The following is a 27,230-nucleotide window of genomic DNA, read 5'->3' on the forward strand; positions in this document are numbered from 1 at the left end:
CGGGAATTAAATTGATCATTGTCATATTGACATGTAAATTTTGAACACTTGGCTACCATGGCTCATGCTGGGATACACGCAACTTTACATCCATTTACATTCTTAGCTGTCAACTTCCACTCTCCCTCCCAATCTTTATCATCACGACTCTCCAATCCCTTATACACCTGTGCGATCTTCGCCACAATATATGCTGCCTCTGCCAGCGCGTTTTGTTGTCCGACACAAGCCCGTGGTCCTCCGCCAAATGGCATATATTCCCAAGAGGTGGATTTACAGTTGAAGGAATTCCATCGACCCGGGTTGAATATTTCAACGCCATTTCCGAATACTGTCTCGTCACGATCTAAAGTATACTGATTCGTATATATCGTTGTACCTTTGGGTGCGAAAATTGGAGCTTTTCCGCTTGCACCGCCTCCTCTTGGAAGTATTGTGTCGCGGAGAGCAATGTGATTCATGATTGGGAATACAGGGTATAATTATACGAAGAGCTATAGCGCCGGTTCATTAGTATATTTATCTCACTCTTGAATTTTTACAAAATATTTTGGACTTACATTCGCGCAGAATATTCTGGAGGAAAACGTGATCTCTTAGTGGGCCAAATAGCTGAGAAGACGCTTCGAGGTCCAAATATTCTACTTCGTCTCGAAGTCTTTGATAAAGTTCTGGATTACGCGAAAGAAGGAACAATGTATTGCTGATTAGAACGTATGTATTACCCTGTGCTGCCATCATTCCCTGGATAATATTCTGACGGATTTCTATACGATCATCAGTCTGCTTAGCTAGACCTTCTAGAAGACTTTTCTGCATCGGTAGATGTGGGTTTGTTCTCATGGTGGTCTCTTCCCGTGTTGTTCCTAATGCCTTATTGACAAAAACATCAACGTAGTCGTAAGCTTGCTTGTGAGCAACAGTCGTGAGTGATTTTGGAACTGGGAATTTGAAAGGACCTATCATAAATGAGAATCCCATTCCGATCATAGATGCGTTGAAAGCTTTAATGAAATCTGTTGCTTTCTTTCTTTCATCTTCATTGCTGGTATTTGGGGAAATTCCCATCAAAAATCTCAGGGATGTTTCCAAATACTTGTTTCATCAGCATTTCTTTTCTTAGTATATCTTTTGAACTGCAACGCTTGCGAGATTTGCTAGCAAAGGTTGTAGATCAACAGTGGTACGGCCATCGTTTGGAATATTTCGAAGAAACTGCTCAACAGCAACTTTGTACGACGACAGATCCGAGATACTCGACTTGCTGAAAGTAGGTCGTAGGAGAGCTCTAGCTTTCTGCCATGTCTCTCCATATGTAGTGATGAATCCACGACCACAAAATGGCCCAATGACAGATAGTCTGGAGGGCTCATATCCCCAATCGTCATGGTTTGTAGAATAGACTACTTGTATATTCTCTGTATCTGTACTTGATGCTTTGATGGCGTAGCGATTGATGAATCTCTTGCAACTTCAGATCAGATCCAAATGTTGGATCGAGGTGGGGATAAGTGAATGGAACATCACAGTTGTGTTGTCGCGCGGTTTTGGCTCTTTTGATTCGTCGGTTGCTAATGACATACAGTAAGAGAGCCAAAGTCCCCACACATATGGACAGGATGATGTGAAGCATTGTAGAGAGACAATGAACTGACAACAACGACGACGACGACGATATGTGTTATCGTGCGAGGAAGGAGAGAATAGTTTCGTGTCTATTCAGTTTTCATTTTGATTTTTATAATTGTAGATAGCCAATTGTACTAATCCAATTCCACATCTACATCTCATGCAGTTGGTTCATGTGTGTTGGTGGCACAATCACGGCAGTCACCTTTCAGTTTTTGACCCGCTGGCTGATCACCACAAAATCATCACAATCCATTCCGCGGAATAAGAAACATGGTTATGCTTCTATTGATCTGTGTATCTTGCCACACGCAGAAACCGCACCGCAGTGCATGTCTATTGATATGAGCCGTGACAAATGATGGGGATACTTTTTCAATTTCCTTGCAGCATATTATTTCATATGTTTTCAAATCTTCAACCGAACAAAGTAATGCGCTCTTCTCGCGCAAATTCTCGAAGTGGGATTTGGAAGACTACCGTACAATCCGGCATCTTTTGGAGATTTCGCGTAAAATCGTCGCTCGCTCTCCAATTATTCAGAACAGAGACATTCCCGAAATCGAGTGTAAAATGTGTTATGCAATCAATATTTCTGAAAATTGAAATAGTGCAGTTGATATGGGACTATTTAATTGCTTACCACACAATAATAACCTCATTCATACAGGGAGTCCAGCTCCAGCCGAATTCTGTAAGTGTTGATTCCCGCTGGATGAATTCTTTTTCAGCTCTCAGCATCGGCTTGTCTTTGGAAGTGAAGATTATATTATCTTTTGAAACCTTGCTTTCCGCACGATAACTGGTATCATTTGCTTTCTCGACAGTAGGCCAGAATTCTTCTATCAAGGAAGTAGTCTCTTCTTCATTCTGTGGCGGATGAACAATCTCTGTTAGCCAGGCAGCTTTTACCTTTGCTGTTCCTGTGAGAAGAGCTGCGAAGATTCTGGAACGTGACATGAGGATTCTTTCCATGAATAGTGGATTAATATTCACACCGTTTAGTAGTACGATGATGTCGTATGTACGGCTACGGTATTTCCACTAGAAGAAGGGTATATTATTAGTGAGCTCTTAATGATGCTTTGGTGAAGAAGTTGAATACAGAAGATTCAATTTACTCACCATGCCTTACTTAGTAGGATTTTTGGACATCAAATCTTTAGTCGGCTACTGGGTCAAACGCGGGGATATGAAAAACGCCTTTTGAGAGGCACGCCTTGCGTCATCTCTGACAATGACAAGCTCATACAAATCGTCAGTAGAGTGTCAAAACTGCGCGCCAACGAGCGGGCTGAAAGTCGTATATTCATGATATTCCTGATCTTCCAAGACCAGAGGAAGAGGGCCAGCTTCGAGGTACCGTAGGCTGCGTAAATCGGGATCACGGATTTTATCTTGTTGTGATGATGGATGAGCTAAAGGCAGAACCACACCAGATGTCATAGTCTAGTTTTCGAACTCCTTCTAGACATTCAGGGTTTTTGCCATTGCTCCGAGGAGGGACGAAGGCAAAATAGACGCGTCGCATATATCTAGCTTATGTATAGTAGTAGTAGCAGCCAATGCCGGTTTTGTGAAGAGAGTATTTGATCCCAGGATCGGAGTCATGTTCCAGTAGACATTGAGTGCCGTAGCAATAAGTGGGCCGGTCATCTTAAAGTATCAGACTGGCAATCGTAGAGAAGATTTTGTACTTATATGAGAGGTCAGAAAACGAATATAATGAGCTTTGTTCTTCCATCTATCAACTGTAACTCTTTGTGCTCCAGATATGGTCGCCTCGGGGTCGAGCCATGTGCAATAAGTTGTGAGAGCTCCAAAACTGTATACTATAGGCTTTGGTAGACCTGCTATGCCCATTTAGTGACGTCTAAAAGATTTCCATGATGTGACAAACCTGTCGACCCAAACGTATTCGATATTGTGCACCTAATATCCGGAAGATCCAAGCATCCCAATATATCTTAGCCTCAACCCTTTCCAAGAGTCTCTTCAATTCACTCAGAACATTTGTTGGTTGAGTTGGCGTAGTCGCCGTATGACACCATGCTAGTAGTGATCCCAGCCTCCTTGTCAGGATTGATGAGAACACAAAAGAGCCGGTCCGGCTCAAGACGAGTCCTATCATCAATGACAGTGGATAAAAGCAGTTGGCTTCCTAATCAGGGGCTCAAGAAAGGTCGCCATTTTCAGCTCTGGTTTGTGCCGAGCCAGCGGATGAACTCAATCCAAACCTAATAAAATCTTGGTAAGAAGGGGATGAGAATCGTTCAGAAAGATTTATGTCATATTCATATTACCAGGGCGAGATGTAAAAAAAAAAAACGTGGGGGACTCCCCCTGACCCCTCAAGCAAACAAAAGGACTTCCGGGTGTTTTGCTTAATCTGGCAAGCAATAGTTCCTTGCCACGAATCTGCATTCAAATTATGGCGCAGCATGCCGCTATATCTGCTTACTCTGATACCCTTGTTGTCCAATTAAACTACCGACGTTCGATTAGAGAGAAGAAAAGCATATGTAAAAGGAAATTCCAGAATCATCTTTTCCTACAAATCTACATCATATTCAACTTAGCATCTTAATAATTTTGTCTATGGCTCCTATTCCGAAATTCAAATCCGCTTTGGAGGCTTCCTCGTATCAAAGCCCCGATGGTGGACCTGCTTACTCCCTTCTTCGTAAGAAGGTAGTAGATATGGCCATCGCTATGGGTTATGATGCCAGTACCATGGTAGAATGTGGTGTGAATTGGTCCGATGACCACGATCCGTTCAAACATGTCAAAAACCATGCATATCCGCATTATGTTAACCAATGCAACTTTCGGGTATTCCAGTCGTTTGAGGCACAACTAGGAAAAAGATTCCAGGATCTTTTAGATACTAAACACATCGGTGTTGTGGTGAAGACATACACGATTGATCTCAAGAGAGTTGTGAAATTTCCAGACTCGGTATGTTACTAGCGCAGGATGATTTTGGCTCCAGACTAATCGTAAGCCAGCTTATTGTTGCAAACCATATTACTGAGGTTTTACCCGATCGTTATTTTGGGGTGACATCTATATGGTCACTTCAGCAACAGGCTATTGTGGCTGACTGCAGAGGTTATGTGGTATTTTTTGATTACGATCAAGGAGTGCCGGCAAATTTGATCGAGGCCGGTGGCGTATATAAGGATTTGTACGACGCGTTGGTTGAGCGAAAGGAAAAGGAAATAGCCATTGCGGCGAAATGGGAGGAAGAGCACCCCAAAAAAGTCAAGGCAGCTCTTTAAACCTCGTTCTTCATTGTTTTGTTGCAGTCAAAATCGACCCGACAGGACTTTTGAATGTTTCCCACTCCAAACACCCGTAGTATATTGTCTTTTACACACAAGAATTCCAAAATAGCAACTTCAATTGGGAGTTTGACTTGCTAATGTGTAGACCACTCGAAAATTGGATCATAATTGTCTTTCGAAATTCGCTTTTGAGTGAGATCACTTATGTTTAAGCTGCCGAATGATGTTTTCGTATACGGGAAATTGTTTATGGTTCCAAGGTTGGGCTTGACTAACCTACGCCATAATAGAGACACTGTACAACACTACAAATACCTTGACATTCAAAGTGTCATTTTCACCTCTAAATATAACTGCTTTAAATCCGCTTCATTCGCTAATTGCCCTCCGAAGTCTCCTCGCATCTTCATCTACCTATTGTATCTTTGAATTCCCGCCCTAGATCCTCTCTTCGTATCGTGAATTATCATAGAACTCATTCCAAGTTTCAAAGACTACTCAGTCTCCGAGCTTCGTAAATCTTGCACGTGCCTCGAATGATGTTTGATGTTTCATGCACAACTCAATCTTACATGAGATCTCATATGAGACCTGATACAAGACCTCCTATAACATGCCATAATCAGACATACATCACTGCACACTTGACATCTGTCACAGCACCCACAATACCCAGATTATCTGTACTCGTCTCTTTCGCGCCTGCATCAATACCGCATTCAAACCCACACAAAATCTCCAAAAACAAGATCAACTCGCATAAAAACATATCGGTAAAAGGAAGCGCTACACGAAGTAACACAAAACATAAGACTCGACCAATCCGAATCAATGGACAGTTGCACTCCGTCCGCATAAACCATGCGCAGAAGCGCGATAAACGGGTTGGGACATTTTGACGGGTGTCACTGTATACTTTATGCAATGCTCCTTGCTTGGAGTGAATGTAACATTGTAGATAGATTGAAGATTAGATTGTATGAAGAAGGATAGAAAGAATAGGGCAATGAGATATTAGGATTTGAGACATTCGTAATGTTTGCAACGTTTTTGTGAAATTGCGGATATAAATTTTGGTATTTTGTGGTAGGTAAACGGATGTCGGCATTGGTTTCTGGTCATTCATAGAATCTTGATTGCAAATGATTGATGAAAGTCGAAATATATAAGTTCAACGCAAAAACTTTGACCAAAACAAATGAAGTACTTTGAAAGGACGAAAAATCATGCTTGATATCATGACATCCTTGAATCAGTACCCCGCAAAAGCTTGTTTGCGGGGTTTCCAGATTGATAACTTATTGCAGATCTGAACATGGATAAAGATAACGTTGCATGCCTTGTATGGCCTGTGTGCGCGGCCCCCACAAAGCTTGTGTTTCCCAAGAATCCTGGTGCCGTTTTTTATATGAAATTTGTCTCTTCTCTCACCCGTGCCAATGCTCATTTCACATGGCTTCATGCATATACGGTAGATGGCTCGCTGCCGTTGGTAATTTGCAATCCATCCAGTGATAACTAGGGAAGGGAACTTGCTTTTGATGGGCCAATCAGTATGTGTGTCTTTCGCAATGAACCGTCAGATATGTCTATGATATCCAAAACAGAGAAAAGTCTTCCATACAAGCGGTTTGCGATCATGTAACGTCATACTGGCAATGTACCTCGTGGCTCAATCAAGATACTCACATCGTGGATACCCTATGAGAAGCCGTTGAGGTATCTTCACATAGGTATGATTACCATTGTGTGGGCAGTTGTCTCCGGAGGAATGAAGTACTGGATTTTGTATATATTCGATGTACCAGGTTATTACAACCAATCTGGTTTCTCGTTTTCTCTCATCCCTTCTATCTATCATTTGCCGAACTTACCCCCACAGATCTGACGTAGTTACGAACATAGATATAGATATGGTGTCTTTTTCACCCTTTGCTTTATGGCCATCATCTTCATGTTCGAGATCTGGCTCCCAAAAGCGCTCAAGAATTAAGTCAAGATTTCCATCAAAGATTACAGGACGAACCTCATATACGATATACCGTACACAGAATACTTCCCGTGAACAACTTCTTATTCCTTCCGATCGTATCATCGTCGAACCCACTCAAAGTCGTCAAGAGTCACGTCGATCATCACTTGGCCAAAATTGGCACTTGTCAAACCACTCCAAATGCACAAAACCGGAGGCAAACAATTCATATAAGGAATTTGGAAGTTATTATCTACTTACAGTGATACCAAGACCTGCTCCCTCAACGGAAAGATCACTATCAGATAAGAGAAGTTCGACAACAATGGCGTCAAATTTTCCATCTTCTGCTGACGGAACGAACAACATCTTTGGGGAATCATTTGGATCTGCAACAAAAGATGTACATGGCGAACGACGCAGATCATATGGCATTGGTGGAGCGGGAAATATTCGTAAGTAATCTTTGTTGTTTTTCCCCACTTGGATAGAGTGATATTTCAACAAATTAATCTGACAGTCATAAACATACAGGCAGACCATCCGAAGTGATTTATACACCAAGAGAGAGACGTAGGTCTAGTGCCTTCAGTAGTCCCTCAATTTTTCCATCAACCTCTCCCGACACGAAGAAAGAGAACTTCCTATCATGGCTTGGAATCAGAGGTGGCAGAAATTATGAGAAATAGTACTTGAAAGGCGTGAGAGATGTGCTTTGAAAGGAAGGGAGAACACAAAATTGATGGTTGTGATATATGATGATGATGATGATGATGACGATGGGTTATGGTGAGAGCAACTAAGCCAATGAAATGGGCTTGGGGTATAAAATGGGAGGATTCGCAACAAAAAAGAAAAAGATGAAAGCAGCATTTCTTCCTAGTTGAAAAATTCATTTAAAATGAAACTGATCATTTTGAGATGCAAAACGAGAGTTCCTTTGGATGTAGCCCTGATGTAACCTTGATAATTCCAAAACAACTTTGATAATGAATATAGACCATAGGCCTTAGGTTGATAATGGCAATAGAATGATTTGCCATGAGAAGGGTATCTGTCAATATCTAGAATTCCCCCGAGTATATGCATGATTAGATATGGTAAGGCATATTCGTCCCATTGCAAATATACGAATACGAGAGTTGTTGGTTTCCACTAGAAAGCCTGATCAACACAGCCTGAAGGTATTCATTTCAGCTCTTGACGGGGGATCGGGGAATGCTTCAAGGCGAAAGAGAAGAAGATGAAGATGGAGGAAGAGAAAGGAAAAGAACGGAAAGGAGGTGTAATGTTACAATTTCATACATGCGATGATAATCTGTATCGTATCTCCTCGCTCGTAGGTATGTGATGTGATTTCATGGTCAGGTGACTCAATTTCGAAGCGGTGGCAGGTTAGGTAAGCATCGGAGAATTGGGCTTCACTCCAGATTTTTGCCACGCGGGTCTGCTTCCACTGCGCAAACTGTCCGTGCCACCAACACCACTAGTACAGTACAGCCTTTCAACAATGCAATGCAATTGGTAGCTAATCAACAAGGCGCAGGTAGGTGGATGTCCAGGTGAATCATTCAAGGTTCATCTATCCGAATTCGACCTCTTGAAGAAGAAACCGCCTCCATCTACTAGCGCTGCAATGCAAATACCAAGTCTATTTCTATTCACCTGCATTCAAGTTTAACTTGGTATCATTCATTCTTAATCCATAATAAATAACAACGGCAGCGACAGCATCAAAATCCACAGCGGGAAGTATGATTATACTTGGAAACATCATTTCCCAGTTCATTGTGAGTTATACGCAACGACAACTGCTCTTTTGCCACTATTCTTCTGATCAGAGCTATCAGATCAGATCACTAATTTCAACTCTCTCCAATAGTCCCAATATCATATCAGAAACCACACCTAAGACTACTTCTTCGGCTTAAGCATCTGCTGCTAGGCCGATCCTCACATTAGTTACATGACCGAATCCCATACATCCCAGCCATGGGACCTGTCTTGTGCCATCGAGCTTCATAATCTACTTTCTGCTTCGACTTTAAACAGCGATTTACCATATTCTTACTATTTTCTACCTGAAGATGAGCCCTCATTCGCAGACAGAAGTGCACGCACCTTAGGTGATTTCACTCCAATATGGGATCATTTGGGTGTCGATGCTACGGCGACTTGTCAAGATCCTGATGTTGAACCAAATGAGTCAGCACCATCTTCTTATACTTCTGAAGGGCTCTTTTCTGATCTTAATAGTCTGCCATCTTCTGCGACGGATGATTCAGATATTCCGGATATCTATCAAGACTATGTTACGAAATCAAGAACAGTACGATCGAAAGATAAGGTGCAAGGTACGAAATTTACGAAACTACAACAGCGGGGGACACGAGCAAAAGTCTCGGAAGACTTGATATCTTTCCCGAAAGAAACGTCGATAAGGCAAATCTCAAAAACGAAAACAGATTTTAGATCTCCCTTTCCTGCGGATCGTCTTTTTCATGTCCAATCGCCGAGACTACACGGAAAGATACGGGGGAAGGCATTATCTGATGCATGGACGGATGAGAATGAGAGCAGCGGACTTGAATCGGAGATAGAAACACCTTCTCGAACGAAATCTGCGACACATCTCAGCCGTGGTCCTGTTGTTTTTAACACCCTTGAAAAAAAGAATACGGTCCTCAGGAAGGGCGTCATATATCCTCTTTACGATTTGACTCGCGAAGAAAAGAGAATCAGGATAGCTGAAAAGCTATCAAATCAATTGAGGATCGACAGAAAGCTTTCAGGCGGGAGCTCAGATGTGGAAGCCATACACGTATTTGTTGATTTCAGCAACATTATAATTGGATTCAAGAATACTTTAAAATGTGTACGAGGATTTCCTGAGCAGGAAAAGATGGCTGAAAGTCCACCTTTCTCATTTTGTTCATTAGCATCAATTATGGAGAGGGCTCGGCCTGTCGCCAGACGAATCTTGCTTGGATCCAGACTAAATAACAAAGACACACCAACTCATTTTGAAGAGGCCAGGACATGTGGTTACGAAACTAGTGTTCTGGACAGGGTGTTTAAAATCAGGGAGCTCACAACCGAAAAAGCGCGAGGTGGACAAGGAAATGGATACCTCACTGGACAATCGAGTAAACCTGAAAATTCCGTCTCATCACAATCCGCAAAATCTGCATTTGTCGAGCAGGGCGTTGATGAAATTCTACAACTGAAAATGATCGAATCTTTGGCCGATTACTCAACTCCGTCAACCGTTATCCTAGCAACTGGAGATGGGGCCGAGGCCGAGTACTCGGGAGGATTTTTCAAGAGTGTGGAGAGAGCACTTTCGAAAGGATGGAACGTTGAACTGGTGGCTTGGAGCAGAGGTTTAAACTATGAATATAAAAAATTGTCGTTCCAAAATCGATGGGGAAAGCAATTTCGACTTATTTTGTTGGACGATTTCAGCGAGGAGTTATTGGCGATTTACAAGAAGGTTCCAACACCACAGACAAAACCAGTGAAGAAGTAATCTAGGAAATTTGAGAAATCAACCTAGCATGTTCTCTCCCACCCCTCACACTCTTAGCAATAACATTATGGAATCTACCAAGGGTTGTATGAAAGCTCGACAGCGTAATGGAAATCATAGCAAGTAATAAAAACTTTTGTGCAACTAAAGTCGATGAGCAATTTTTGGTCAATTGAGCTATGTGGAATCTTGGCATACTTGGTTGATGACACCCATCATAAGATTCTCAGTCACCATTTGATATGTTTGCACATTCTCGAGTTTTCATCAGCCTGATATTGAGCCATGATGAAACTGGGGCTTCAGCTGAATTATTTGCTGACTGTTATCCCATCTTAGGACCCCAAGGGTGTAATATTTTAGATAAGTCAGCCCTGGAGCCGCCACTCTTCACACCGAGCAATATCAATGCACTGCCATGATTTTACTACATATTTCCCTCTCTTCCCTCATTCTTGTCAAGTAAATATACCAATTAGTTTTGGTTTCTATCTCTGTGTAGTATACAATCATTCCTCCTGTCGCACATTGTCTTTGTCTTATCGGTACAAGAAATCGATCCATAACCTTTTATACTCTTCAACAGACGAATGTTTACATTCATCTTCAACTTTCTCGTTCGGGTTCTCAATCATTTCTTCAATATGCCGGGCATATTTCAAAAAGTTGAGGATATACTACATCATGCAGAGCATCAGGCACCACCGCCTAAACGCTTACCCAGTGAATGGAATCATGGAGTTTTCAAGGCAGAACTTCTTGCTCATTCTATTTTCGCGGGAGAACGTGATCATAACAAATTGAAGGAAGATTTGAAGAAAGCTAAATTCGCTACGGGTACATATATTGGGACCAAGAAAGCGGTTTCAGAAGTTTATACTCTAGTCAATAAATCGTATGACCTCCAAAAACACAACATCAAGAGTCAAGTAACTGATCAATGATAGATTCGCCTCTTTCTTCGATGTACATCAATTGGAATCTCATCTTCCTACCGCCCCCATCTCGCTTGAAGAGAAGAAAGAACGCTTCCAATTCCAAACTCCCGGTTCGGATGGCTACCCCCCTCATCTAAGTCTTGAACCCAAAGTCGATTTCTTTCACTCCCTCAAAATCTTTCAACCAGAGCGACTCTTTGCCACAGCACCCATAGTGCAAAAAGTGATTCCCGAAAAATTTCTCGATTTCGCCTATGATGAGCCAAATCAACGTACCTTCGCTCTCATTGAGTCTGTTAACAAAAAACTCTTTGATGAGAGAAGAGATATTGGAAAGGTAGCTAATATAGGAACGCGAAAAGATTGGTATAGTGATGAAGTGTATGCGCAACAGCAATTCACGGGGGTCAACCCGGTGACGATTAGAAAGGCAGGGAAGGAATGGATTCAAATGTTTAAGGCGGCGGCGAGTGCGCAGGAGAAAAGAGATAGTTTGAGGGTGATTGAGGAGGGGGAGAGGCAGGGTGGATTGTATGTGCAGGATTGTAGCTATTTCCGAAAGTTTGCAGGGGTGGCTCAGGGGGAGGATTTGAAGAGTGATGATGGGAAGAGGTTTGGGTGTGCGAGTGTTAGTCTTTTTCAGTAAGTCTTGAGTTTTTCTTTCTCCCTCTCTTGTTTTTTTTTTGCATTTCTGTTTTTTTTTTACATTTCCTGTTTTGTTACATTAACCTATGTTTCCACTTCTCACATTTTCTTACGGGGTGTGTTGAGCACGAACACGAGCGCGAGCTGTAAGCTTCATCTCGTAAGCGCCGTCATTTTGCATAATCGATCCTGATTGGACAACGTACGATATACATTCGTATCCCCTACGTACATTAGCTGGGAAGTCTTCAGCCCTGCAGTCAGCCCACGCCGCGCCGTTCCGCAAGGATGAAGAACGTTACGTGGGGCTAACCGTCATCTCTTCTCATCTCGCACTAAATTGCGTACCGTGATAAAATCAATCGACACTAACCCAATCAGTCTCCTTCCAAATGGTACTCTTCATCCTCTGGCAATCATTCTCGACTACCGTACCAATATCACCGATTCTCTCACTCTCTTCAATAAACGTACTTCTCCTACATCCCCCAGAACTCACGAAGCAACCGATTGGCCCTGGCGCTACGCAAAACAATGCGCCCAAGTAGCCGACTGGCACGCCCACGAACTGGGTTCTCATCTCACCCACACCCATCTAATCGAAGAAGGAATCATCATCTCCTCCCACCGCTACCTCCCTGAAACCCACCCCGTATTCCAACTCCTCGCACCACACTGGCTCAAAACTCTCCCCCTCAACGCCGCCGCAAGAGCAAGTTTAATCCCCCAAGTCATCGTGCACATCAACGGACTCCCCGAAAAAGGCAGTCTCCAAATGGTGCGCACACAATACGAAACCTTCGATTTCGTCGGCGGCTACATCCCGCACGATCTCGCATCCCGCGGCTTCCCCCCCGCCGAACTCGACGCCCCCAAATTCCACAACTACGCCTATGCGCGCAACATGCAGCACATCTGGGGCATTCTCCACCGTTTCGTCTCGGGCATGCTGCGCCCCTCGTACGCCTCCGACTCCGCCGTGTCTTCCGATACCCATCTCCAGGACTGGTGTCGCGAGATCCAAAGCCCAGATGGCGCGAACATCTCCTCGTTCCCTACCCTCCGCACCTTCGACCAACTCACAGACGCAGTCACAATGTGCATCCACATCGCGAGTACCCAACACACCGCGGTAAACTACCTGCAAGACTATTACCAGGCCTTCGTGCCCAACAAACCCTCTGCGCTCTTCGCCCCGCTGCCCTCTTCGCTCCCCGACCTATTATCCTACACGGAAGAATCGCTCATCGCATCCCTGCCCGTGCGTGAACCGCGCTCTTGGCTCTTGGCTTCGCATCTCCCGTATCTGCTTAGTAGTGTAGTTGCAGATGAGCAGTCTCTATTGGAGTATGCGCTCAGTGTGCGTGGGGTAGCGGGGTTGAGCGATGGGGTTGATGAGAGGGAGGGGGTGGCGGGGAGGTTTTATGAGGAGCTGGTGCGGGTGGAGGGGGTGGTGGATCAGCTGGCGTTGGGGGTGGATGATAAGACGGTTTTGTATCGGGTTTTGGCGCCGGAGAGGACGGCGGTGAGTATTTTGATCTGAGGGGGTGGGTTGGGGTTGGAGTTTGATTTGAGGTTGGGGGATTGCGGAGAAGAGAGCGTTGAGACACTTTTCGCTATACTATGCTATATAATACCTTTCCTGATATAGAACTTATAGATAGACCTTTCAATATGTAGATATGATTCAAATGTTCCTCATCACTTATTCCTCATTAAACTCTGTACACGTGATCAACATATACCTAGACATTTCTCCAATACACAAGCGCAAACAATAACGAGTACCAAACAATGGTAATACAAATTCATTTATTTCTGTACTTCCTAACTACTATAAGCTAGCTACCAACTCCGCATATCAAACAACATCTGGTGTGCCTTCTCCGCTGACATTTCCAGCTGCACCTCATACCTTTCAAAAGTATGAATACCCATGGTATCTCTTCCTGTTATTCGTCCTGATTCATCTGTCCTGTCCTGTCCACCAAACTTCCCTTGAAACTGATTGCCAGAAGGCTATCATAAAGTTCAACGTACTCTGAATCAAATTCATTCCCCAAAATGCGAAAAGCAAGTAAACAAGCAAGCTACTCAAGAAAATGCCTCATCCCAGAAAAAAACAAAAACAAAAAGCCTCGAAAACTCCCCACGCTCCGCCTCAGCATTAAAACATCCATTCATTTGCCCACAGCTCAAAAACAATCGCTTAATAAGGACTGTTGACCACATCATCCCTGCCCAACTTATATCTTCCACTATTGCTTCCTCCAATTCTCGCACTATCTCTTCTCCCATTACTCCATCCAACTTTATAGGGCGTGGCAATACTTTCTCTTGTTGGTCTCTTGAAAGTTTGCTTAGCTACCATATTAACTTCATTTGGCAATGCGACAATGACATTCTTATCACTACCGTATTTGAAATTATCCGCCTTGACTTCTTCAGCATAACGTTTAATGCTATAAGTATCCTTGTTGCCCCTCAAGATCTTCTTCAAATTCCACGTTACAATGAATGGACCCGTAGCGGTAATGATAGATGTTTCGGTAAGCCCTTCTCCAGTATTAAAACGAGCTGCAGTGAAAGAAAGTGGAGCACCAGTTTCATGTTGGAATTGAGCGACGTGAGCTGGTGTAAGACCAAGACGACGTGGTTGAGGTTTTGAATCTTTACCGAATGATTTTTCAAATCCGAGTTTGCCTTCATACTTACCATCTTTTTGAAGAGCGTCGATAAGAAGAAGATAGGTACGACAAGTAGCCAAAACCCAACGGCCATCAGCACTAACATCTAGTCCAATGATAGGTTCACCAAGAGCTGGGATGTGAGTCTTTGCGTTGATGCCAAGACGATCGAACATACGGATGTCACCCTTGTTACTAGCGACGGCGATGTATCCTTTTTCTGTGGTAGCGGCAGCGGAGAAATCATTCTTAGAAGTGTATTGTTTGAGTTCAGAATCGACAAGTTTATTGCCTGCAAGACGAGGATCGATACGATAAAGAGCATTTCGAGAAAGACCAAGGAAAGTCTGCTCTCCTGTCATTTGAGCGAATTTGCTTTCGGGCGCAAAGGTGTCAACAGGAATATCATCGTGAACTTTCCATTCATCAACAATCTTTCCATACTCCAAATCCATTCTATAAAGCGAATTAGGGTTATTTCCATCTTGAAGAATCATGTTCGTGTCCTCGGCGTGAAGCATAACTTTCTTTGGATTAAAGAGTTTGCCGTTTGGTGCTTGGACTTTCGAAATGTTGGTCGAGAACTCCAGATTATTATTAGGTGTATGTTTGAAGACACCAATCTTAGACCCTCTAACAACAAATGATCGATCGTGTTTGTATCCAACCGCAAGTTGTGAATTGACATTTCCATCATCATCTTTAGTGACAACATCATCTTCTTCCTCATCCGAGTCGTAATGCTCGCTTCTTTGTCCATCATCTTCCTCTTCCACTTCTTCTTCCTCTCCCTCTTCCTCTTCTTCCTCGACAAAATCCGGAGCGTCCTCCATAGTAAGATCCTGGAATGCCTCGAGAACATATTCTCTCTCATCCTCCTTACTGCTGTTCCACTTGAGTTCATTCAATTGTTCCCACAAAGCTTGCATCAAACCTTCCTGGAATCTTGTAATTGTCTCTTGATCCTTAAATCGAAGAAGCCATGAATACGCTTGATGATCGGCTGTGTAGGCGTTAAAAATGAAAGAAAGGTATTCGAAATTGAAAACTGGATTAATGTCCGCAATAACGGCTTGACCTAACCAGTCTCTGTCCTTGCTGCTAAGCTGTAACCAGTATTGCCATTTTCCAACCTCGGTAACAGTTGCCGTGACCTCATCGTCTTGCTTCAAGAATGAACCAGAAACGAAGTCGAATAAATGTAACTCGGCGGTTTCCTCTGCCAACACAGAAATGGCCTCAGGATGTTTAGCAACAGCCGGTGCCTTTGTTGGGGTCTTTTCAACCGGTGATGGACTTCTGGGAGGTGCCCTTGATCCTCTTGTAACGGGACTCATCGTTTCCTTTAATGCAGAATTTGCCGTACTTCTCGTAACTGCCTGATCGATAGCTGGGAACGATTGTACAGGACTCAAACTTATAGGGCTTATAGGCGGACTAGCATGCGGAATTGGGTCTTCCTCTTCGAATGCAAATTGACTCAACTCCTCCTCGGTCGCGGTCAAATATTTTCTCCTGAATTTTCTCTCAAACTGACAATGAACCGCTGTAAGTTCAAACGATTGAACCTGACTATTCTCTACCGAAACGTCACAAACAAATTCGTATAAATCGCCCGCGTCACCGCTCAAATCTCTCCAAGCAAGAACCTTTTCACCGCCTTCGCGAATTTCCGATCGGAAATGTAAACTTTCGTCAAGGAGGAATGTTTTCTCGTCGCGTTCCCCAGTCAAAGCTGCAGTGCCGTCTTCGTCGTCCGCAGCCTCGTCGTCCAATAATTCTTCCTCGCCCTCTTCGTAGGCCCGTTGAATCACAAGCTGGTATTGAAAATCTTGGCCGGTTCTTCTGATCCTCGCAGCTGCGTCGCGGAATATAAGTTCGGAATATCCTTTGGGAGATAGTGGTCGAACGAGATAAAGTTGGCCTTGAGGAAGCTCGATCAAAGATTCTTTGGATGTATCACCAAAGATCAATTTACCAACTGTTATATGTATTAGATGTTGTTCGCAAAAGAAGCTGTGTATTTAGTTTGCGCGTTGCTTATAAAAAACTTCGAATGAAGATCGAATGAGGGGTAAAGTGGAGGGGCGGACTATTTATTTACATACCATTTCTTAACACAAACATCCTGTTGTCTGCGTTTGCAATCGAGAACGTGTGATTTTATGCTCTATCCCTAAGCTCAAAATATATCGTGTGTTGACTATTAAATGAAGGTGTTTTTGAAAGGTAAAAATTCAAGGAGAAGAGGAAAGAAAGTGCGTTTCTTATGTTTTTTTTTGTCAACTTATCACAAGGGAAAAAGAACATGATGGTTGTGATAGGCAACTCCAAGCCATGGGTTCACAGCCTCGCTTTGTAAGCGAGAGTGTCTAAAAACTAAGGCCATCATCCTATCACTTGCTTGCATTCACTAAGAACCTTGAGGTTTGATATTCAAAGAAATGTTTCGAATTTAAAGAACTGAAATCCTGTTTTATTTTTGACTCATTTTGAAATTTATCTATTTTTCTTGTATTTTCCTCTTTATTTTTAGGAATTTCTTTCTTATTAAGGAATCACTCAAATCTTGATTTTGATGGTTTGAGATAAATGACGCTCCGCTGGCCCTCCGGGGGCCACTGCCGTGGAGGCAGACTATCATATATATCATACCATACTATATATTATGTACTATATACCATAAACCATATACATCATAGAAAGAAAACGGACGAAGTTTTAATTAAACATTAAGATTCACTTAACTATTACGCACATCTTACCTAACATCTAACACCTAATGCCTCACACCTTCTTACTAATTACTCTCACTCATTCATAGTAATAACCTCATCATAAATCAACCCCGAATCAACCTTCAAACCCAATCCCCCCCCAGCTAAAACTACAACAGCTATATGCAAAGAAAGCATTATATGCGTCCCTAGAAACGAACCATCTCACCACAGAAAACCAAGCAGATAGACAGCAATATATATCCACGTGATCCAAAGAAAAAGATGTCGAGACAGACAAACTTCCAATTTCCAGTTTCCAATTTCTTGCAAGATTTATTAATTCTCCCATTCCATACCTCGAGCATATATACATATACTTACAAGTAATTTTCTCTCTACATTGTCTTCTCTCTACATCGCACTCTCTATATCATACTCTACATACAATAATAAGGCAGAAACGTCATCATATCATATCATATCACATCACATCACAACACAGTAGCGGTTCATCTCATGAACCTTTGATCCAAAAACAACGCAACGCCACAATCGTAATAATGGCTGTGCAGACCATTCCATCCCTCCATCCATGCATGCATGGATGCACACACCAAAACAAAAAAAACCCCCATCACTCTCGGAGCCGGAAAAACCTGCCTTCCATCCCCTCTCAAAATTATAATTCATCAAGTTAATAAGTGAACTTGATGAATTTATATCTATATCGTATTACAGTACCTATAGACGAAGCAAGCCCACGAATCCGCCCTCAACCCACCCACCCATCCATCCAGAAACTCTCTCCCTCCCCCCTCCATCCTCCTCCATCCTCCCCCCAGAAAACAAAGATGGCAATCCAAAAAGTCGCCAAAGCAGCAGCAGCAGCAGCAGCAACCCACGCACCGCGCCAAATAAACGCCGTCGTCGTATCCAGCGGGCTAATGGAAAAAACCGTAAAAGTAAGAATCGGCACTCAAGTATGGAACGAGCATTTGCAAAAGGTATTTTCCCCTCCCCTCTCCCCCCTTCCACCAAATAATCACCCACTAACCCCCCCTTCTCCCCCTCCCAGAAATTCAACTCCAAAGCCCACCTCCTAGTCCACGACCCGCGCTCCTCCCTCACAACCGGCGACATAATAACCATTACGCCCGGCCACCGCACCTCCAAAACCGTACACCACGTCGTCTCCTCGATCATCGCGCCCTTCGGCCGTCCCATTTCCGAACGCCCTCCCATCCCCAGCGCCGAGGAACGGATTGCGGAGCGCGAGCGAAAATTGATGGCGAAGCATATTCGGAAGGGGAGTTGGAGTCGCTGGGGGTTTGAGCGTGATCCGAGGGGGATAGAGGGGAGCGAGTGGTTTGTCGAGGGGTTTGCCGAGGCGCAGAAGGGGAAGGGAGAGGTGGTGAAGGCCGAGGAGACGGCGAATGGGAACGGGGAGGAGATAAAGCTTGTGTAGTGAAAAGGAAAATGGGTGGGGATACGGGTGCATATGCATGCAAAATTTGGCGTTTTAAGGTGTATCACATATCCGTGTACAGGAAGTGTATGAAGACGGGATTGTATCATAAGTATCATGTATAAAGAATGACACGGGAAATGAACGCATCAAGTAATATCTCTATTGAATATGTTAAGCTATGTTTTGTAACAGCAGTTAGACCAGCTTTTCTAACGCAGGACTCCATGCTCAAGACGCTGAACTCCCGGTCCCACCTATGCTCTCCAGTTACCCGGAACCTTCCCATGCACCTCCCGGATTCCTTAAACCCATGGACCCTATTGTATACCGATCCCAAATCCATCCAAAAGCTAAAATATTGATACACTAAGTCATACACATATACACATGCCATCATTGCCTTAACCATAACCTTAACCTCCACGTTCACCAAACTCTTTTGCCCAATCCTCAAATTCTTGCAGTCCTTGCTTACTTACACTTGGTCTAATATTGACCAAACTAGCTTGAAAGTCTTCAATTTGCATTGGTCGAATATCATCCATAGTCATTTCCAAAAGCTTTTCCCCGAGAGATCGTAGAGGACCCATGGCCGCATCTTTAGCTAACGCTGTAATATCAGAACCCGAAAACCCTATATATTGTTAGAGATATTCGATAAAAAACTCAACAAAGCTTACCATCGGTCAATCTGACCAAGTGATCAATGTCCTCTTCTTTCAACCCGTGCTTTTGATGTCCCAGTAAAGTATGTAATTGCTTGGCTCTAGTCTCATCCTCAGGTAAAGGAATATACTGCCTTCTCACAAATCTTCGTCTTGCAGCTTCGTCAATAGCCCAAGGCAAGTTTGTTGCAGCAAGTACCAATACTCGACTAGCATCCCCTCTTTCCTTTTCCTTGTCTGTTTGTTCCCTACCAGCTGCAGCTCTTTGTAAATCACTCCACTGAATCAGGAATTCGGTCTTAATACGCCTTGTAGCTTCATGCTCTCCTCCAGATCGTGCAGAAAGAAGAGAGTCAATTTCATCGACGAAAATGATACTTGGTGCAAGTGCTTTGGCAAGAGAAAACAATGCTCGGACAAGTTTTTCGGACTCACCCAAGAACTTACTTGTCAAACTGCTAGCTGAGATGGAGAAGAAAGTAGACTTCGACTCGGTAGCAACCGCTCTTGCTAACATAGTCTTACCAGTACCTGGGGGACCAAATAATAGCATACCACGAGCTGGTTCGCGAAGACCCATAAACAGATCTGGTCGTAGGAATGGATAAACAACGGCTTCTTTGAGCGCATTCTTAGCAACATCCAGACCAGCGACATCATCCCAGTGTACCTCATCGCCTTGAACTACAATTTCATTGAAGATCTGTTTAGCAGCCCCTTCATCAACCCCTTTCGGCAAATTCTTCATGAGATGCTTAACCTTCTCATCCCACGCACTCTTGATCCTGTCCGTGGCAGAATCATTAGACTCTTCAGATGTTGGCGTTGTAGCATCAACAAGTATTGGCGATACCACCTGTTTTTGCTTTCTTTTAGGCCGAGTTCGCAATTCTTCATTGCTGGTATCATCATTTGCACTTTGAGACGAAGTATCATCTCCGTGTACTCGCCTAAGTTCTTTCCCTCGTGACTTTTTGTTATCATCTAAACGTCTTGGTGAGGAAGTGTTCGCAGATACAGGTTTTCTTTGTAAGCGATTTGATGACGCTGAAGGTTCAGCGTTCGAATCTAGTCTGGGAGCTGGTCTCCTGCGCTGAGGTACCGGTATGTTGTCTGGATTGCCTTTCTTGGCAATTGTATCAGGATACTCTTGAAGATACGTCGGGTATTTTAATGGTTCAAATTTACCTGGTGGTCTTGCGTGAGGTGGAGGTGGTGGAGGTCCCTTCTTAAGCTGTGCGAACGCGGTAGCAGAAGATTCGGCTGGTCGCGGTTGTGACGATGAGCCAAAATTAGGCTCAACAGCTTGTGGTATAAGTGGAGAATCAAGTCCAATCATGTCTTTCATGGTCGCGGTGGTGAAAGAATGTCCAGCAACGGCACCTGGTTGACCTGGATCTGTTGGGGGGAAAGGATATCCATTTGATTGACCTGTAGCTCCGACCAAATCGTTCAAGCCTGTCAATAAATCTGGCGGTGATTTCCGCGGCGGTCGTACATCTGGTACTAGAGTTCTTGTTGTGCTATCAAATCGGACTGGAGTCGGAGGCACTTGTTTTCCTTTCAATGGATCTGAAAAGCTGGGCTTGTCACCATGTAAGTTTGTTGTGCTACTGTCAGTCTCTGGATCTTGCGAACGACCCAATTTGTCCTTATCCTTCCCCTTTCTGCCCATTGTATTCCATGCCAGGGTAGCAGCTTTATTCGTTATAGGATTCTCATCTTTCTTTCTGTTTGATCGAGAACTTTTACTCTTCTTGGAATCGCCCGATCTTAATGTTTGAAGCATTGTTCTTCCTCCCTTTTCAGGGCTAGGACTTCTTGATTCTTTCGACATTTTGTGTTGTGGTGCAGGAACTGATGGATGAGATGTTGGAGCGGAAGGCCTCGATGATGCTGTTGGTAATGAAATTGAAGAACTTGACATACTCCTACCACCACCAACAACGGCCATCTCCGAACTATTCTTTGGGGCCATCGAAGGTCGTTGAGGTAATGGAGGCGGGGTGGGTTTCGGCAGACCATCATAATTGACCGCAGGAATTGTACCCTCCCCGATTGTATTGCCCATACTTGTTGCAGCAGGGCGTTGAGAGTCCGAGGAAGCTCGCGAAGACTTCAAAAATGACTTGAGCCTTCCACTGCCACTACCGCTGCTAGTTTCTCCCGGTGGTGTCTTTTCTCCGTTGTTCTTCTCTTCCCGCGAGGCTTTTAGCGCTTCTAACAAATCGACACGTTCTTTGCATTGCATTTCCATCGACCTCAGACTATCCTTCAAAGCCTTTTCGGTTTCTGATTTGGGAGTATAACCTGCGGGAACTCGATATGCATTGTGATAATAGATTTGATCGAGCGCCGAGCGCCATGATCGTAACGCTTCCGACTCATTACCCTAGATAAATCCAAACACATCAGTATTTCTCGTTCAGACGTCGAAGTCACGACAGAGGATGGATGTCGTTACTAACCTTCCCTTCGAAATATACCGCCGTCGAACATATCAAATAACACTCATCGTATGTCTTTTGCAGCGATGACGATTGTTTATTTCGCATCATGACCGAGTTTCTCGCTCTTGCGATGGTTCATTAAAATTGACGATTGTAGAAATGGGATTAGAGAGTATTGTCTCCAGATTAATAATTGTACGGTTGTTGATTTTACGAGGTCTCGTGTGTCTCTGGTCGTTCGCAATCGATAAAGTGATATGTACGATGTCGAAGTTTAAATCATGTGTTTCCCTTTGCGGATACGGCTCGAGGCTGTGACGTAGGGAAGATGCGAATGCGTGGGATCGGATTTTCCAGACGGGTTTATTGTTGATGTGGTGCGAGTGACATGCATATGATTCTCCCATTCGAACACCACTCATCTATTCTTTCTTGCCCGAGTAATGTGGTTGACTCCAGAACGGACTCGAACAATGATGGACACATAAAGTTGAGAAATTATTCACATCTAATCGTGTTTGTTGGTTGGTGTTCTCCGACGCATGTCAAGATTGATTCATGCCAGCATGCCAGGAAAATCCTACAGCAAAATGGCGCCAAAGCTCATGTACGAGGATCAATTTAGGGTTGCATGGAGTGGGCCACCGTTGCCGATCTTACGATATCCGACGAGAGAGGGGCATGGACGGCGCAAGAGAGATATCAGTCTCTTAGAGATCAAGGCAAGGAGGCAAGGCAAGGTTATATTTAGTTCGCAGGGGTTGTCGGCACCGATATACGATGGAACCTGGAAGGATTACGAGCATCAACAACGCGTCGACCTTACTCAAATGGGTGCATAACACGTTACGCTAGCAAAAATCCCGTTCTCACATCGCCATCTTTATCAAGTTGGATTGTCCGGGGTGGTTTTGGCGTAAACAACGGCAGTGTGACTTTAGCCGATTGATTCTATTGAACATCTACCCAGATAAACGCCAGCGTGCATCTTCTGCTAGAAAACAGTGGCCTCTCGCAATCTGCAATGATTCGGAAGATCATCCAGAAGGCAATCGGCTTGCAGCATATTATCTACTTGAGTCCAAAGCTGCTTACATGATCTTAGTTCACCACTTCCAAGGTTGCAAAACAAATGTTCTCTCGTCGTCGCACCCGTGTCGGTACAATCCGGAGATCGTTACGAGCTATGTGCTCACTCTGACGCCACCCTCTTTGACCATGGTACCAACCTCCCTCGTAGATGTATTTCTGAGTCTTCGCCCTCATGTTTCTCCGGAATTCTAATCAAGTCGATTGATCCACGATGAAGCTCGACGTTGGGGCGTTAAGAGGTCAGCGACCCATTTACCCCCATGATAGTAGTGAGATCTCGATGAGACTTGGGGCCTGGGGTACAAGCTACGTACACTGTAAAGCATGCTTTAACATGTATCACAGGTCAACCACTGCTAGATACCTGCTGTTATCAAAGCGCATTGCGTCTAGCCAGCCAATGGTATATTAGAGCCATTGATGATGCACCCTAATGGGCAGGAGAGAGTTTTTGTAAAGGTAGAAAAGACTAGAATCGTGATGCGGCTCTCTCCAGTGTATTCATAATAACAGAAGGACTTGCTCACGCCCTTCGTCTCTTTGCTCCCTTGAGTCCTTTTCGATCTGCCACGATTCGAATAACTTCGATGCAGAACAAGACTAATGTTCAACATTATAATTGACAGTATAGCTATTTGAACGGTCTTGCCTTGGATGACGGTAGGTTCAAGTCCATGAAAGGAATGAGTGTCAGTATGCTAGGTATGTGAAAAGGTTTCTGGCAAGTTCCAAGTAGTGGTAATCTCACATTGCAGACCGTACCCTGGCAGCACCCTGGACAAAACAGTAGTTTCTTGTGTTCTGAGATATGGCAGCGCGATACGAAACTCCAAAGACAGCAGGAATGTTAAATTCAGCGCGAGCGAGAAAGACAAGTGACAAGTCAAGTCGAGTGATCAACTCAATATAATCCATCTCCCAGTCCTTAAGCTAAAAGTCCTGGCCAAACACTCGACACCGATTAACTGCAGGATGTAACATCGCACTGCTCCATAACTGATAGTGTATGGATGCGTATATTGTGCGTTACCTTAACCAAAGTACAGCATGTATCTTCCCACATACTTGGTACGAGATCCCGAGATATCAAGTCGAGTTTGAAAGTCTACCATCGCGAGAAGTTGAGCATCTAGAAAATGTCAGAAACTGTAGGACCGGCATCAGAATTGATACAAAGTTAAGTGGGCAAGATCGATGTCTCTAAATTGAGATATTTCTTATTCATTTCTTCTTCATCTTCTTCATTAAACTTGCTTTTTCTTCTTCTCCTAAGATGCGTGGTTCGAAGATCGTGGAGATTCGATTTCAACCTTGAATTTCTGTGACGGGAAGGTGCATCTCCTCGTTTGAAGTTTATTTGGTACTTGACACTGCACCACCTCACTTTTATTTTCATCACATTCCAATCAAACGTCCAGTTTATGTTTCACTTGATTGTCCAGGTTCTGCTTTTGAACATGAATTAAGTCGTCGTGCAGTGATTACAACTCACTGGCGCACCTATTCTCTTCTCCAACGCTTCATGCCTCGAGTCCATTCGATTCTTTTCGCAGAGTCTATTTCTTTCAACCACCACCATGATACACATTCGCGCTTTTCCCTTCACTGTTCTATGCATCGGCATTCTACTCTTCATCGTCTTCCTCAATACATCCACGCCTTCCTACTTAACCCATTACTCATCAGGCCTTCTTCAAAAATATAGACCAGTTCATGGATCCTCCGATATTTCAAACAGCACACTTGGTTTTCAAAAGATCTTTGCAGTGAGTTTACCGGAACGAAGTGATAAGAGGGATGCTCTCACTTTGATTAGTAGTTTGACAGGGTTCAAGATTGAATGGGTAGATGGAGTGAAGGGGGAAGCGGTCTCTGATAAAGCTGTGCCGTATGGTGCTGACAGAGTGAAGTTGTGGGAGTCAAACTTGGGAAGTTGGAGGGGACATATGAATGCTATTCGGAGGTATATCTTTATTTCATTGTCATTGATTTCTTTATATTTGGTATTCAAGCTAACGCACATTCTGCTCACCAGAATCGTCGAACAAAATCTGACAAGCGCACTAATATTTGAAGATGACATGGACTGGGATACCCGTTTGAAGTCTCAACTCCTTACCTTCGCAGCCGGTTCTAAATTTATTCAATATCCCTCCACTACCCCCTCAAATCTTGTTTCTCCATATGGTGATAATTGGGATTTACTCTGGCTTGGTCACTGCGGCGAAGTATTCCCCGAAACTCTCGACGAATACAAATCGCTCTCTCCCTCCTCTCCCGAAATCGCACATCTCTCTCGCAAATATATCATAACTTCCGATCCCACTGTCGTACCTCCAACTCATTTCAAAGGTTTCCAAAATGCAACTCAAAATCCCTATACTCGCTGGGTTCACATAAGTGGAGGTCCTATCTGTACCTTTGCTTATGCGTTGAGTCAACAAGGCGCAAGAAAGGTACTATGGGATTTGAGTGTGGATAAATTAGCAGGGCCGTTTGATAATGCATTGGCGGGGTTATGTAGATGGGGACGTGATTCAAAAAGATTGGGAATGAGGTGTATCAGTGTTACGCCGGGGCTATTTCAACATCACAAAGCAAGAGGTTGGATAGGGGGAGATTCGGATATTCAGAAAGTGGGCAGTGCCAAGGGAGAGGTGAGGGAGAAGGGCGTTACGGAAAATGTGGTTTGGAGTGCGAGGATGAATGTGAGGGAAATGTTGATGGGTGGAAAGATTAAGGGGCAGTGGGATGATGAAGTGGGAAAATAAATGATGAATTGAGGATGTGATGTGGAGAGACTAAAATACTTATATATGAATATAGATTGGTTGAATGGATGTATTATTTTTTGATTTTGTTTTCAAGTCTGATAATATTGATCGACGTTTATTTATATATATGTCACAAGTGAATATAAGGATGAACTTGATATATAGATGAATATTAATACTAAAACATACAATTCAACAGTAACATATCTTTAGAAAAAACCAAAATAAAATAGACCTTATTGTAATCTGAATATCCTATATATATTCACACATTACATGACATACCTCCAATCTCACTCATCACTCACTCATCACTCACTCACTCATCACTCACTCATTATTCACTCACCCATTCTACAAAATCACCATCCTATATATAAAACCAAGTAGACACTTTCTGTATATAAAACAAGTAATTAGATTAATAATATATTTTTATATTTGGTTTTTTATTAATTTTCTTCTTGTTTCGTTGTTTTATTTTGTTCTTCGGCTTATGTTCATTTCGCTTGGATTGCTTGGTTTTGGAGTTGGTACTGGTATTAGTATTGGTATTAGTATTGGTATTAGTATTGGTATTAGTATTAGTATTGAGGTTGGGTTTGGATTTTGGGGTTTGGAGTTGAAATTGAAATTGAAGTTGGAGTTGGAGTTGGAGTTGGAACCCTACCACTCCCCCTTCCACCCCTTCAACTCTACTTAATCATCTTTCTCCCACTCCTCATTCTCTACTTTTTCGCCTTTTCCAGCTCCCTGAGATTCCCACTCCCTCCAGACCAAATTCTCATGAACTAATCTTAGCAAATTAAATCGCATAAAAGAAACACAGCCGGATAGAACAGCGAGCAGATCGATAGTCGCTGCGAGCAAGCGCAAGCGCAAGCTTTCTCTCCAAATTCCATCTCGCTTTTCTGATACTGAGTACAGGATCGGATAGAGATAACGCGTTAAGGTACATTGAGATTAGGAAGTAGACGCGGGAAGATGATTGATTCGCGTGCTGCGAAATTTCCAGCATCCAGAACAGCATTTGAGTAAGATCGATGCACCAACGAGCAGTATCAAAGTATAAAGTATGGCTGATTTCACTGTTTGCTATTATTGACAGGTATTCGATACATAATACAATATGAATGAAGAGTAAAAGTATAATAATATTCACTTCCGAAATTCTAAAAAAAAAAAAAAAGTTCTGTTTCTTTTGATTTGAAAGGATAAGAGAGGTGGAAAGAATACTTGCAATAATGGCCACAATTTTAGCAATAGTATGATCCGAAAGTTTCATTCTGGTTTGTATGGCTTTGATGGTTTTGCTGCTGCTGCTGCTGCTGTTGGCCTCGGTGGTGCTGATGGTTCTAATGGTTATGGTGGTGA

At 43.4% G+C, this 27,230-nt stretch overlaps 10 protein-coding genes across 11 annotated transcripts; 6 read left to right on the plus strand and 4 right to left on the minus strand.

The window, feature by feature from the left end:
• Positions 1 to 12: 12 nt before the first annotated feature.
• On the minus strand, positions 13 to 1,176 carry BCIN_15g00530 (hypothetical protein). Its single transcript, XM_024697355.1, has 2 exons — positions 561 to 1,176; positions 13 to 494 (listed from the first exon to the last, which is right to left on the minus strand). Exons 1-2 carry the CDS (start codon positions 1,066 to 1,068, stop codon positions 340 to 342), a joined length of 663 nt encoding a protein of 220 aa, XP_024553170.1. The 5' UTR covers positions 1,069 to 1,176; the 3' UTR covers positions 13 to 339.
• A 619-nt stretch (positions 1,177 to 1,795) lies between these two features.
• BCIN_15g00540 (hypothetical protein) lies at positions 1,796 to 3,916 on the minus strand. Its single transcript, XM_024697356.1, has 3 exons — positions 3,530 to 3,916; positions 2,755 to 3,479; positions 1,796 to 2,673 (listed from the first exon to the last, which is right to left on the minus strand). Exons 2-3 carry the CDS (start codon positions 2,755 to 2,757, stop codon positions 2,269 to 2,271), a joined length of 408 nt encoding a protein of 135 aa, XP_024553171.1. The 5' UTR covers positions 2,758 to 3,479; positions 3,530 to 3,916; the 3' UTR covers positions 1,796 to 2,268.
• A 251-nt stretch (positions 3,917 to 4,167) lies between these two features.
• On the plus strand, positions 4,168 to 5,081 carry BCIN_15g00550 (hypothetical protein). Its single transcript, XM_024697357.1, has 2 exons — positions 4,168 to 4,587; positions 4,638 to 5,081. The coding sequence occupies exons 1-2, from the start codon at positions 4,228 to 4,230 to the stop codon at positions 4,908 to 4,910; spliced, it is 633 nt and encodes a 210-aa protein (XP_024553172.1). The 5' UTR covers positions 4,168 to 4,227; the 3' UTR covers positions 4,911 to 5,081.
• Positions 5,082 to 6,714: 1,633 nt separating this feature from the next.
• Positions 6,715 to 7,814, plus strand: BCIN_15g00560 (hypothetical protein). The gene is made up of 2 exons (XM_001545730.2): positions 6,715 to 7,343; positions 7,423 to 7,814. Exons 1-2 carry the CDS (start codon positions 7,214 to 7,216, stop codon positions 7,575 to 7,577), a joined length of 285 nt encoding a protein of 94 aa, XP_001545780.2. The 5' UTR covers positions 6,715 to 7,213; the 3' UTR covers positions 7,578 to 7,814.
• Positions 7,815 to 8,373: 559 nt separating this feature from the next.
• On the plus strand, positions 8,374 to 10,560 carry BCIN_15g00570 (hypothetical protein). 2 transcript variants are annotated; one of them, XM_024697358.1, is made up of 3 exons: positions 8,374 to 8,678; positions 8,771 to 9,093; positions 9,145 to 10,560. In XM_024697358.1, the coding sequence occupies exons 2-3, from the start codon at positions 8,855 to 8,857 to the stop codon at positions 10,415 to 10,417; spliced, it is 1,512 nt and encodes a 503-aa protein (XP_024553174.1). In that variant the 5' UTR covers positions 8,374 to 8,678; positions 8,771 to 8,854; the 3' UTR covers positions 10,418 to 10,560. The 2 variants fall into 2 exon arrangements, with proteins under 2 accessions (XP_024553174.1, XP_024553173.1); XM_024697359.1 differs by having other exon boundaries at positions 8,771 to 10,560.
• Positions 10,561 to 10,814: 254 nt separating this feature from the next.
• On the plus strand, positions 10,815 to 13,704 carry Bclox15741. Its single transcript, XM_001545733.2, has 3 exons — positions 10,815 to 11,312; positions 11,365 to 11,997; positions 12,382 to 13,704. Exons 1-3 carry the CDS (start codon positions 11,008 to 11,010, stop codon positions 13,541 to 13,543), a joined length of 2,100 nt encoding a protein of 699 aa, XP_001545783.2. The 5' UTR covers positions 10,815 to 11,007; the 3' UTR covers positions 13,544 to 13,704.
• Positions 13,705 to 13,795: 91 nt separating this feature from the next.
• Positions 13,796 to 17,019, minus strand: Bcvid27. The gene is made up of 2 exons (XM_001545734.2): positions 16,796 to 17,019; positions 13,796 to 16,668 (listed from the first exon to the last, which is right to left on the minus strand). The coding sequence occupies exons 1-2, from the start codon at positions 16,812 to 16,814 to the stop codon at positions 14,210 to 14,212; spliced, it is 2,478 nt and encodes an 825-aa protein (XP_001545784.1). The 5' UTR covers positions 16,815 to 17,019; the 3' UTR covers positions 13,796 to 14,209.
• A 1,037-nt stretch (positions 17,020 to 18,056) lies between these two features.
• BCIN_15g00600 (hypothetical protein) lies at positions 18,057 to 19,021 on the plus strand. The gene is made up of 2 exons (XM_001545735.2): positions 18,057 to 18,411; positions 18,483 to 19,021. The coding sequence occupies exons 1-2, from the start codon at positions 18,259 to 18,261 to the stop codon at positions 18,870 to 18,872; spliced, it is 543 nt and encodes a 180-aa protein (XP_001545785.1). The 5' UTR covers positions 18,057 to 18,258; the 3' UTR covers positions 18,873 to 19,021.
• BCIN_15g00610 (hypothetical protein) lies at positions 19,022 to 22,866 on the minus strand. The gene is made up of 3 exons (XM_024697360.1): positions 22,009 to 22,866; positions 19,556 to 21,932; positions 19,022 to 19,509 (listed from the first exon to the last, which is right to left on the minus strand). The coding sequence occupies exons 1-3, from the start codon at positions 22,096 to 22,098 to the stop codon at positions 19,289 to 19,291; spliced, it is 2,688 nt and encodes an 895-aa protein (XP_024553175.1). The 5' UTR covers positions 22,099 to 22,866; the 3' UTR covers positions 19,022 to 19,288.
• Positions 22,867 to 24,366: 1,500 nt separating this feature from the next.
• BCIN_15g00620 (hypothetical protein) lies at positions 24,367 to 25,922 on the plus strand. Its single transcript, XM_001545738.2, has 2 exons — positions 24,367 to 25,045; positions 25,118 to 25,922. The coding sequence occupies exons 1-2, from the start codon at positions 24,660 to 24,662 to the stop codon at positions 25,851 to 25,853; spliced, it is 1,122 nt and encodes a 373-aa protein (XP_001545788.1). The 5' UTR covers positions 24,367 to 24,659; the 3' UTR covers positions 25,854 to 25,922.
• Positions 25,923 to 27,230: the final 1,308 nt, after the last annotated feature.

Source organism: Botrytis cinerea, chromosome 15, assembly GCF_000143535.2.
Source record: "Botrytis cinerea B05.10 chromosome 15, complete sequence".
NCBI classification, from domain to species: Eukaryota; Fungi; Ascomycota; class Leotiomycetes; order Helotiales; family Sclerotiniaceae; genus Botrytis; species Botrytis cinerea.

Coding starts and splice junctions, on each gene's coding strand:
- BCIN_15g00530 (XM_024697355.1), bottom strand. CDS start 1,068: ATGGGAATTTCCCCAAATACCAGCAATGAAGATGAAAGAAAGAAAGCA. Junction 495..560: donor CCAGAATATTCTGCGCGAAT/GTAAGTCCAAAA, acceptor CCGGCGCTATAG/CTCTTCGTATAATTATACCC.
- BCIN_15g00550 (XM_024697357.1), top strand. CDS start 4,228: ATGGCTCCTATTCCGAAATTCAAATCCGCTTTGGAGGCTTCCTCGTAT. Junction 4,588..4,637: donor TTGTGAAATTTCCAGACTCG/GTATGTTACTAG, acceptor ATCGTAAGCCAG/CTTATTGTTGCAAACCATAT.
- BCIN_15g00560 (XM_001545730.2), top strand. CDS start 7,214: ATGGCGTCAAATTTTCCATCTTCTGCTGACGGAACGAACAACATCTTT. Junction 7,344..7,422: donor TGGTGGAGCGGGAAATATTC/GTAAGTAATCTT, acceptor ATAAACATACAG/GCAGACCATCCGAAGTGATT.
- BCIN_15g00570 (XM_024697359.1), top strand. CDS start 8,855: ATGACCGAATCCCATACATCCCAGCCATGGGACCTGTCTTGTGCCATC.
- Bclox15741 (XM_001545733.2), top strand. CDS start 11,008: ATGTTTACATTCATCTTCAACTTTCTCGTTCGGGTTCTCAATCATTTC. Junction 11,313..11,364: donor TATACTCTAGTCAATAAATC/GTATGACCTCCA, acceptor GATCAATGATAG/ATTCGCCTCTTTCTTCGATG. Junction 11,998..12,381: donor GCGAGTGTTAGTCTTTTTCA/GTAAGTCTTGAG, acceptor TAACCCAATCAG/TCTCCTTCCAAATGGTACTC.
- BCIN_15g00600 (XM_001545735.2), top strand. CDS start 18,259: ATGGCAATCCAAAAAGTCGCCAAAGCAGCAGCAGCAGCAGCAGCAACC. Junction 18,412..18,482: donor GGAACGAGCATTTGCAAAAG/GTATTTTCCCCT, acceptor TCCCCCTCCCAG/AAATTCAACTCCAAAGCCCA.
- BCIN_15g00610 (XM_024697360.1), bottom strand. CDS start 22,098: ATGATGCGAAATAAACAATCGTCATCGCTGCAAAAGACATACGATGAG. Junction 21,933..22,008: donor CGGTATATTTCGAAGGGAAG/GTTAGTAACGAC, acceptor GGATTTATCTAG/GGTAATGAGTCGGAAGCGTT. Junction 19,510..19,555: donor CTTGGTCAGATTGACCGATG/GTAAGCTTTGTT, acceptor AACAATATATAG/GGTTTTCGGGTTCTGATATT.
- BCIN_15g00620 (XM_001545738.2), top strand. CDS start 24,660: ATGATACACATTCGCGCTTTTCCCTTCACTGTTCTATGCATCGGCATT. Junction 25,046..25,117: donor CATATGAATGCTATTCGGAG/GTATATCTTTAT, acceptor TCTGCTCACCAG/AATCGTCGAACAAAATCTGA.